The sequence below is a fragment of the Eleutherodactylus coqui genome, chromosome 11 (assembly GCF_035609145.1).
Source record: "Eleutherodactylus coqui strain aEleCoq1 chromosome 11, aEleCoq1.hap1, whole genome shotgun sequence".
Classification (NCBI taxonomy): domain Eukaryota; kingdom Metazoa; phylum Chordata; class Amphibia; order Anura; family Eleutherodactylidae; genus Eleutherodactylus; species Eleutherodactylus coqui.
The window spans coordinates 3,060,967-3,070,730 of record NC_089847.1 but is presented as its reverse complement, the minus strand read 5'-3'; the positions used below and the strand labels follow the sequence as shown (position 1 = coordinate 3,070,730).

Here is a 9,764-nt window from a genome sequence, read left to right as displayed (position 1 = left end):
TAGGTGGCAGGCGTTCTCTTTATAACAATAATTAATGTAATAAAAACATACAAAACCCTTCTCGCTATGTACAGTAATGGGGTGAAGCACCTGATTAGTACGTCTCCGCGCCGTCCGCTCGTGTAGCAGCTCATCGTGAACAATAAAGGTACCTTTAATCAGCCCTCCGGCTGTAAGTGCATGCCTGCCGCAAGCTGCAAGGAGAGAACTGCGGGGTGTGGGGGGGAAAGTCCTTCAGAATCATCTGAACACAGAAGTCCGCGGCCGCCGGCGAAGGGAGGCGGCGAAGAACACGTGATAAATAAGCCCCGCAGCTTCAGGCGACAGCACGATGGAGGGAGGAAGGCACCCACGCTGGACAGTCCGAGGGGCGCTACGAGGGAGGGCTCCTCGCCTCATGCATGGCACATTCATATATATATATTTATATTCGTGTCTCTTCGCCCCGCGGCGCCGCAGCGGCCCACCGCCGGGATTTCCTCCTTTATTTTTTTTCTCTTTGTTCCTCCAAGTGAAAAATATTAAATATCAAGATAATAAAATAGATTTCTCTAGTGAACGTCCGGAGCTAGTGCAAGGGCGAGGGGGGTCACCTGGGGTGGCCCTTGAAGTATCCCCGGGACCACGGCGAGGGGGGCAAAACAAGGCACTTCCTAAAGTGTTCAAGTTCAGCTTGTAACCTCTCCCGCTCGGAGGCCACCTTCTGCTTCTGGCTCATCAGATCCTGCGGGGAGAAAGGGCAAACGTTACAATGTAGCAATGTCAGGGCAGGCGGCTAGTGTGTATCTACGGCCAGGACAGCGGGGGTCCGTCTCACACAGCTGAACAGGACAGCTCCGGCCAGGACATTGGGGGTCCGTGTCACACAGCTGAACAGGACAGCTCCGGCCAGGACATTGGGGGTCCGTGTCACACAGCTGAACAGGACAGCTCCGGCCAGGACATTGGGGGTCCGTCTCACACAGCTGAGCAGGACAGCTCCTGCCAGGCCATTGGGGGTCCGTGTCACACAGCTGAGCCACCATTCATATCAGGGAGGCTTTCATTGCAGTTTTTTGCCCACGTGAAATATGCAATAAATACATGTGCCCAACCCCCACAATCCCCTGCGCTCGTGTCCTGCGCACTTCACGGACAAGCCGAATCCTCCCGTGTGAACGAGCCGCCTGGTTGTGGCTGATGCGTGCACACTGCAGTAACTTACCGCCATGCGGTGCGAGATCTGCTCGGCCGTCAGGCTCAGGTTGTAGTGCTGAGCTTCCAGCCGCTTGCACTGCGTCTCCAGAACTTGGCGTTCAAGGTTTTGTTCTGTGGAGTAACGAGAACAACATGAAGGCAACGACACAACCTGCATGCAGAAGCGGGCGCATCACCTGGCTGGCAGCGGCGGAGCGAATGCCGCTCTGTGCACTGCAGTGATTGGCTGCTGACTGCGAGGTGAAAGGAGCGGCAGGCGGAGGCGAGCTGCGGATCTACAACTGATTCTGAGTGAAAATTTTGACTCCCGTTTTTGATGCGGAAACGCTGCGCCACACATGCAGTTTTTGAAGCCCAAACCAGGAGAGGGTCCATAAGGGACGTCGCCTCGTTCTGCTTCTCTCGTTTTATAATTTCCAACTGCTTTTGGCTTCAAAAACCACAATTATAAACCCGTGACGAGGAGCCCGCACATGTGACCGCGTCCGAAGCCGGACACACATATGGGAAACCAGCTGCAGTATGGCTGGTCATCTGTGGGTTCACCCAAACCCGTCCCAAAGCTGCGGCCGGCGTAACGAAGCAATCAGCGACCTGAACACCGACTGAAAGCGGTCTGAAAATCAGATGGAAGCGGCAGCCGGTCACATGAATGTCAAAGTGGGGGGATCTCCCGCTGGACAGAACGGCCGCCGGCGCCGCTGCAGATCTCCGGTCATTTTAAAATGATGCAAATGGAGGTGATGTGGACATTATAAGACACCGTCTTATATACATTTTTGCCCCAGAATAGGAGGTGTCTTATTTTCAGGGGAGGGTCTTATACTCTGGGCGTCTGGGTCCCTCGCATCGGTCTCTGGCGCTGCGGAAGGTTGCAGTGTAATCCTCACTGTTGACAGCACTCTCTTTCTGGTGACGAGGCTTTGAATATCCCGCCCCCAGCAAGCGAGTGCTGTGATTGGATCACGAGCGCTGTTACTCAGCCAATCAGAGCCGATGCTTGATAAACCAATCACAGCCATTCAGTTATTTTGGGGGGAAACAGTCGCTCCGGGGGTCCCATTGAAGGGAATGGAGTAGAGCTACACCTGCTGCAGCCTAGGTTATCTGGGTCATAAGACATCCCCTTTAATTACACCTCCCCTTTAATTAGACATCCCCCCAGATGTGGCTTCTGATGCAGAATCCACACACATAGAAGAGTGCCACAGGCTGCACAGAGCTGGGGAAAGTATTCAGTGTATCGGGCCGCCCGCCAGACTGATACAATGTAACCATCGGGACACGAGCCGGATACATCCAGCGGATTGCTGCAGCGCTCACCCATGCGATGTGCCCAACGGCCGTCATGGTGGCCGCGCTACTCAGCGGCTGAAGACGTCTAAAGAAATCTGCATCCGTCTTCAGCTGCCGGCAGATAACAGTGCAGCCAGAGGGGGCAGCGCTGGGGGCAGCCAGAGGGGGCAGCGCTGGGTGAGCGTCGCAGCCCCTCCATTTCTGCACCCGGACCCCTTTTCTAAAGCAGTTCTTTATGAAACCGAAACACTGTAGCAGAAACGTGCAGAATGGGGCAGTAGACAACATGAAGCTCCGCATCCCCCAGTCACCCCGCTGCATCCCATCAGAACTAGAAAATACTTTCCCCTCCTCACAGTGGCGCCAGAAGCACACGCCATGCACACGCCCCGCACACACTACATACACGCCCCGCGCACACACGTGTCCCGCACACACACTACATACACGCCACGCACACGTGTCCCGCACACACTAATTGCACGCCACGTACACACACGTGTCCCGCACACACTACTTGCACGCCATGCACACGTCCCGCACACACTACATGCACGCCATGCACACGTCCCGCACACACTACATGCACGCCATGCACACGTCCCGCACACACTACATGCACGCCATGCACACGTCCCGCATACACTACATGCACGCCATGCACACGTCCCGCACACACTAGATACACGCCACGCGCACACACGTGTCCCGCACACACTACATACACGCCACGCACACGTGTCCCGCACACACTACATGCACGCCACGTACACACACGTGTCCCGCACACACTACATGCACGCCACGTACACACACGTGTCCCGCACACACTACATGCACGCCACGCACACGTGTCCCGCACACACTACATGCACGCCACGCACACGTGTCCCGCACACACTACATGCACGCCACGTACACACACAGTGTCCCGCACACACTACATGCACGCCACGCACACACACGTGTCCCGCACACACTACATGCACGCCACGTACACACACGTGTCCCGCACACACTACATACACGCCACGCACACGTGTCCCGCACACACTACATACACGCCACGCACACGTGTCCCGCACACACTACATACACGCCACGCACACGTGTCCCCCACACACTACATACACGCCTCTGTTCACCTTCTATGTGTTCTTGGTAAGCTTCAAATATTGCCTCGATTCCCTGCCATTTGGGTCTTGGTGGCTCCTCCACATCATCCTCCTCCTCCTCTTCTTCATCGGATGTCTCTTCCCCTGAGGTTACGCCAGGCTGTGGGGTTGCCCGTAACACCCCCGGCTGCCCGTTGACGTGTGGCGCGGGGGGCCGGCTGGACTGCTGCAGCTCAGGAATGTTATAGTGGACGGAGGCATCCGGTTTGTGGTTCTGCTCGGCACAGTTCAGGGCGGACGCTCCTAGGGGGACAGAAGCCATTACTGGGGGTCTCGGCTCCCACCACGGAGCAGTCAAGGATGTTAAACCAATGACTCCGCAGACCTGGCGTCCTGCAGTTTCTATGGTTGTCCAGGTGGGGGCGGCGCTGCGTCACCTCTTACCTTTGTGCTTCTGTAGCGCCTTCTGCGTGGACTGTAACACGGATTCGTGGAACTGATGCGCAAACTCCTCCGCTATGAAGGGCTCCCAGGATTTGCTCCTCCCGTTGACGCTCTGCGATGCTTGGACGGGGGTCTCTTTGGCTGGATGTCCTCGGACAAAGTTTAGGATGCTCATGGTCTTCTTCGCCGGCGCCGCGGCCTCACTCTGCCTGGCTCTCTCTGTGCACACAGCGTTGGCAGAAGGTGTCGGCGCCGGAACTGGCAAGGGGGCGGCTTCCCTATCCGGGAGTTTGGGCTGCTCCGGACGGAGGAGTTCTGGGGGCTTTACAGGTTCGGGCGCAGTGCTGGAGGTGGAGGGGACTGGAGCCGCTGCCTCTGGCTGCAAGGACGGCGGAGCTACCGTCTGGTCCTCTGAGGCCACACCTACAAATAAAGCGGAGGTGAATGCAGCGTATTAACCGCAGCAACAAAAATAGGTTTTTTCGCCTTTTAATGAAATGTATTAACCCCTTCCTGCCGCGGCCTATTTGGGCCACAAAGATATGATTTGGGGGATTAACTTTATATTTCCGTCGCCGTTTTATTCTTATTTGGGCGCATCTAATGTATTGCAGAAGAGAAAACAACCCACACAATTCTGCCGTTAATTTACAGCACAGATGGATCCGTTCAGGACAAACGAAGTGCAGATCGTTAGGCTGCTCAACTTGTACAATAAAAAACACTTGTATTCAAAGTCCCATCACTTCCCTCATGTCCCCCGGGGGGCGCTGCGGGGCTCCGGGGGCGGCAGGCTGTACCGGCACCATTCTGGCTGACCCCTCTTCGGGTTTATTTCACCCCCCCACATTTTGGTCCCATTTTTTTAAACAGCGTTTGCTGCGCAGGACATAAAGTGCGTTCAGTTCACGGTGCGGGTCGTTACGGATCTGACAGCACCAAACGGGGGCGGACTTTACATTTTTGTTTTCAAAAAATAAAAAACCTTTTAATTTATTTTAAATTTATTTTTTTTACTTTTTTTTTTTTTTTTTAAACCTCTTTTATGTCCTGAACCTGCAATGCTCTAATAATGCACTGCAGTCCAGACGTACTGCACTGTATTATCCATTGTCATAGCGAGCACAGGTCACGGCAGACGCGAGCGCCACTGCCAACTTACTGGCCCTCTGCCACAACACGGTGGAGGGAGCGCCCGCCCTCTGAGCCCTTAATGTGCCGTGATCAATATTGATTGCGCGGTTAGAGGTTAACAGCGGGGGGCGGTGTTCTCACCAATCCCTGCAGTCACAGACGACTCCCGCTGCAGATGGCGCAGGCGAAACCTCTGAACCCACACCAACCATAGGACGTAAATATGTTTCCATCCACGCTGCCCGTTTCCGTCCGGTGCAGGAAGGGGTTAAGATTTATGTTATTGAGCTCCTTTTAATGATCTTCTACATCAACAGCTCAGAACGCGGTAGATTTACTATTCACGCGCGCAGAACAGTCATGTGACCACCGCTGGGGGGGGGATGTAGCCGCCGCCATACTGACCGCCACCCGGCTGTGCTGCATAGAAGATTCTATCATCTGACCTACAGTAGACAACAGTGAGGCCCGAAGGCCGAGGAGCGTGCGTTACGCCGCTTTACGCAGTTTCAGGGTAACGTGTCGCCGCCGGGTTCAGATCGCTCCCCCCCCATGATGGGACTTGTAGGTTGTGACACAGATCAGATGTAAGGCCCCGGGTGCCTCGCAGTCCTACCTGTGGGCAGAGGAGAGCCGCCCCGGCAAGGAGCCACTGGGGGATTCTTCACCGCCTCGGGCGCCGCAGTCTTCTGTTTAATGGCTTCCAGAATTTCGACCAGCTTCTCCTTGTCTGCCAGAATTAAGACAGCGTTAGTGAGCGGCAGATTACAACATCACTCCTCCGCGGCGCCCCCTCTCCAGCAGAGGACACATGGAGAAACTGCGTCAGCACTGGACCGGCTCACACTGTCCCCAAGATTGCGCAGTCATACGCTGGGTCACATCGCGGTAAAACGCTGCGCTACATACGCTCTTGTGAGCCGTCCTAAGCCAGGAAAGCGGTTATTCCAGGACCCCCACATAATGCGAGGCTCCACTGCAGATGAGCGGGGGACGCAGCGTTACGCCCGGACCCCGGAAGCCACATGGCCTCCTTCACACGTGTGCGAGTTTCCCTGTCACAAGCTGCCCTTCTGAGACTAGGAGACCGCCACCGCGCCTGCGACCTCCCTCCTCTCCCTCCTCACTGCCAACAGCACCCGGAATCCCCCTGCCCCACCCCCCTCCCTCCATCCACACTGCCCCCTTCCCACTGCACCCGGAATCCCCCTGCAGCGCCCCCCCCCCCCTCCCTCCGCACCCGGGATCCCTCCGCACTGCTCCCCTCTCTCTGCACCCGGGATCCCTCTGCACTGCTCCCCTCTCTCTGCACCCGGGATCCCTCCGCACTGCTCCCCTCTCTCTGCACCCGGGATCCCTCCGCACTGCTCCCCTCTCTCTGCACCCGGGATCCCTCCGCACTGCTCCCCTCTCTCTGCACCCGGGATCCCTCGGTACAATACCAGAGGATTCCATTATACTGCGTTACTGACATCAGTCATGGCAGCGTTGGCAAGACCCCAAGCTGCCATGGCAACCAAATAGTTCCTCACAGTCCCATTGGGGGAGGGGGGCTTGCAATCGGGACCTCCGGACACCGATTGTGGCAGTTAGCGACCGCCGGCACCCGCTTGCATGTGGCGACATCGGCTCCTGATCTCGCTCCATACAAACCCAGCGTGCCGCTGACCTAAATGTACATCCTGGGGCGTGAAGGGGTTAATACTAGTACAAATCAGGTCCTATTTTGGGACTTCCGAGTGACTTTAATAGTTGGGTCAGCCGGTTAACGCAGGGATATAAATGATGGCCCCCACCCCCACCCCCGGGGAACCGGACGGACGGGGCGAACAGCGTTAACAGTGGGAGGACGAGGCGTTCTGCAGCCGCGGTTCTCACCTCTCCGCCGCTCCGCGCTCACATGCGACAGATCGAAGATGGTCAGGAACTTCTTCTTCTCCTCCAGGTTGGGGCTGTTGTTGAGCTCGTCGGGGCTGAACCTGGTGGACAGCGGGGAGTGCGGCGACGGCGTCTGCCTCTTGCTTTGGATGGGGGGCGACGGACTCCTTTCTCTCAGCATTCGCCGCCTCTTCCGCCTTTTCTGCTGCAGGATTCGCTCCTTTTCTTGTTGAGTAGCGAGTCCGAAGATCTGAAGAAACTCCAGCTTCTGTTGGTAGATACAAAGATCATGTCAGAACGGCGCGGACCCGCCTAGTGCCAAGGAGCGCCAGCCGCGGCGGATAACGGAACACAAGCCCGCTGGCGCCAGGGGCACGTGCAGCGCCTGCGGCCGCCTGCACCTACCTCGGATGATGTGTCCAGCTTGAGCGGCGGCTGCTCAGCGACTCGGCGGAGATGCGCCCTCACCTCCTCCTCGTCACTTTCATCATACGAGTCATCGAGGTCATAATAATAACCTGAGAAGTGGAGCAACGAGACGGTCAGCGGGGGTCCGGGGGTCTCCAGACAGGCGCTCAGAGCAAGGAAACTACTAGTCCATACAGAACAAAGCGGCATCCGGTCCCCGGAGGGACCGCGGTTCACCCAGCGCATGCAGGATACTTAACCAGTGCAAAGATGGTCACACAGCGTCCCCTCCCCCAACGCACGCTGCGGCAGACGCCTCTAGTGGCGGGTACATTATGAACGCTCCCCAAACAGCAGATTGTTGGCTCTGATGTCAGCGGGCGCAGCGCCCGAAGATCTGACTGGTCTGTAGATCCTGGGGGACATTTGCTTCGGCCCCTTTTACATGGAATGATAATTTGTTTCCGCAGGCATAAAAGATCCCGCAAGGACCGGTCCGCGAACAGGAGTCACTCATCTCCGAGCGACGGCCTGTTCACTGTGAAGGATCTCCACCTCCGAGCCACCCTCACAAGAGCGGCTCCAGCACCCTTAGACCGGCGTATAACATACTGGTGCGCGGAGGTGAAAGGCGACAAATCTACTAGAGAAGCGTCTGGGAAAACGTCAGAGTCATGTGACCACTGCAACCAATTAGCGGCTGTTTGTAACTCAGGCTCAGCTGCTAATTGGCTGCAGGGTATGACTTGCAGGTTATCGCCATCCGCAGGACATGGAATAACTTACTGATCAGTGGAGGTCTCACAGCGGAGACCCTTACCGATCTGGAGAACAGGGGTCCCGTGTCCCCGTCCTCCTCGCTGCGGGGTTACAGTAGTATTTGCAAGGAGGAGACTACATGGAGCGCTGGTCACACAAGTGCAGCACTCCATGCGGATGTCACTGCAGGGGGAGGAGCCACAACGCCTGCAACTGCTAAGCCCCACCCACTAAATAAAGGGGTTAAGCTGGCATCAAAATAAAAAGTTGCAAATTCTTGTGCAGAAACGTCTGACTTTTTGCACCAAGTATCTGCTGCAGGAGCGCTCCTAAACTCCCCCCTTTTTGTTTAGACCCTTATCTAAGGCGAGACCTCAGCGTCCGCCATGCCCCGCCCGGGTCTGCCGGAGCCGATTACAGCAGCCTGGACTCCGTCTACATGTCCTTCAGCACGAGTGGAACACGCCTTACCTTTCTCCCGAGCTTCCTTCCGCCTCCGCTCCTCGAGGTCCAGCTTACTGACCAGCCGGCGGTGCTGCTGCAGGAACTCATCATATATATACATGGGGTCTCGCGTTCTTGTGGGGGGCGCTCTGTGGGACAAGCTTGGCTTGTGCAGTAGTGTGGGCTCCGCTGTCTGGCCGGCCTGCTGCAGGCAGCTCCGCTGCTGGTTTAGGAAGGACTGCGTTGACTTCTCCAGTTCAGCCAGAAAAGGGGCGTGAGAGTAGGCGGCGTGCTCCAGCGGCGCCTCGCGGATGGGCTGGTACTTCTCCGGCGGCTCTTTCCTCCGCGGTAGATCTTCCTCCTCCGCTTGCGACTTCTCATAGCTGTACGGGCGCTCGAGTTTCACAGGAGCTAAAGTCTGTCGGCTGTGCTCATAAATAGTAGTGGCGTGGTTATGGGTGGAGGCCGATTCTTGGCTGCGGCGTGACTCGGAGGGGATGTCCATGAGGGACACTGGGTTCCAAAGGGAAGTGGAGATAGAATGCTGCTGGGGTTTGGGCGAAATGAGGGGTGGTGGACCTCCAAAATGCTGCACTGGCTCCCGAATGCTCCCTTCACTACGGGTGGACAGAACCCTAAATGAGAGAACAGTGAAAACAAGGTGATGCATCCGAGTCGGGGAGGGGACATGCCACCCAGCGTGCCAATGACCTACCGGAGGCTTTCTGGCCTGGTCTCAGGCTCTGGTGGAGGGCGCCCAGGAACATCCAGCTGCTGCTCCAGCACTTGCTGACGAAACTCCGACACCTGGTACTGCCGATCCTCCTTCTCTTGCCGGAGACGTCTTTGCCGGGCCAACCACTTCTCCTCTTCCTGTGTCCTCTGAGCCAGAAGAGTCGCTGCCGCCGAGCCGCTTGTCGGAGGGAAAACAGTATGGCTGGCGATGAGGCTGGGCACAGAGTGGTGGGTGGCAGCAGGCTGGTGCATTTGGTGTTGGACTGACTTTGGAGCCGATATCGACGGTTCTTTCAGCTTTTCTGTAAACACAAAGAAAGCAACAACTTATAACGGCTGATGTGTGCGGGCAGA

General features: G+C 56.7%; 1 protein-coding gene across 7 annotated transcripts in view; it reads right to left on the bottom strand.

The window, feature by feature from the left end:
* GSE1 (Gse1 coiled-coil protein) overlaps window positions 1–9,764 on the bottom strand; it is a 323,118-nt gene continuing 313,354 nt past the window's right edge. For all 7 annotated transcript variants that reach the window (XM_066582658.1, XM_066582659.1, XM_066582660.1 and 4 more), the window contains 9 exons: window positions 9,391–9,712; window positions 8,703–9,310; window positions 7,470–7,582; window positions 7,065–7,332; window positions 5,803–5,916; window positions 4,053–4,475; window positions 3,639–3,911; window positions 1,205–1,308; window positions 1–724 (listed from right to left, as the gene is read on the bottom strand). In XM_066582658.1, coding sequence (XP_066438755.1) covers window positions 590–724; window positions 1,205–1,308; window positions 3,639–3,911; window positions 4,053–4,475; window positions 5,803–5,916; window positions 7,065–7,332; window positions 7,470–7,582; window positions 8,703–9,310; window positions 9,391–9,712 — 2,360 coding nt within the window. In that variant the 3' untranslated portion in view covers window positions 1–589. The remainder of the gene's footprint in view (window positions 725–1,204; window positions 1,309–3,638; window positions 3,912–4,052; window positions 4,476–5,802; window positions 5,917–7,064; window positions 7,333–7,469; window positions 7,583–8,702; window positions 9,311–9,390; window positions 9,713–9,764) is intronic.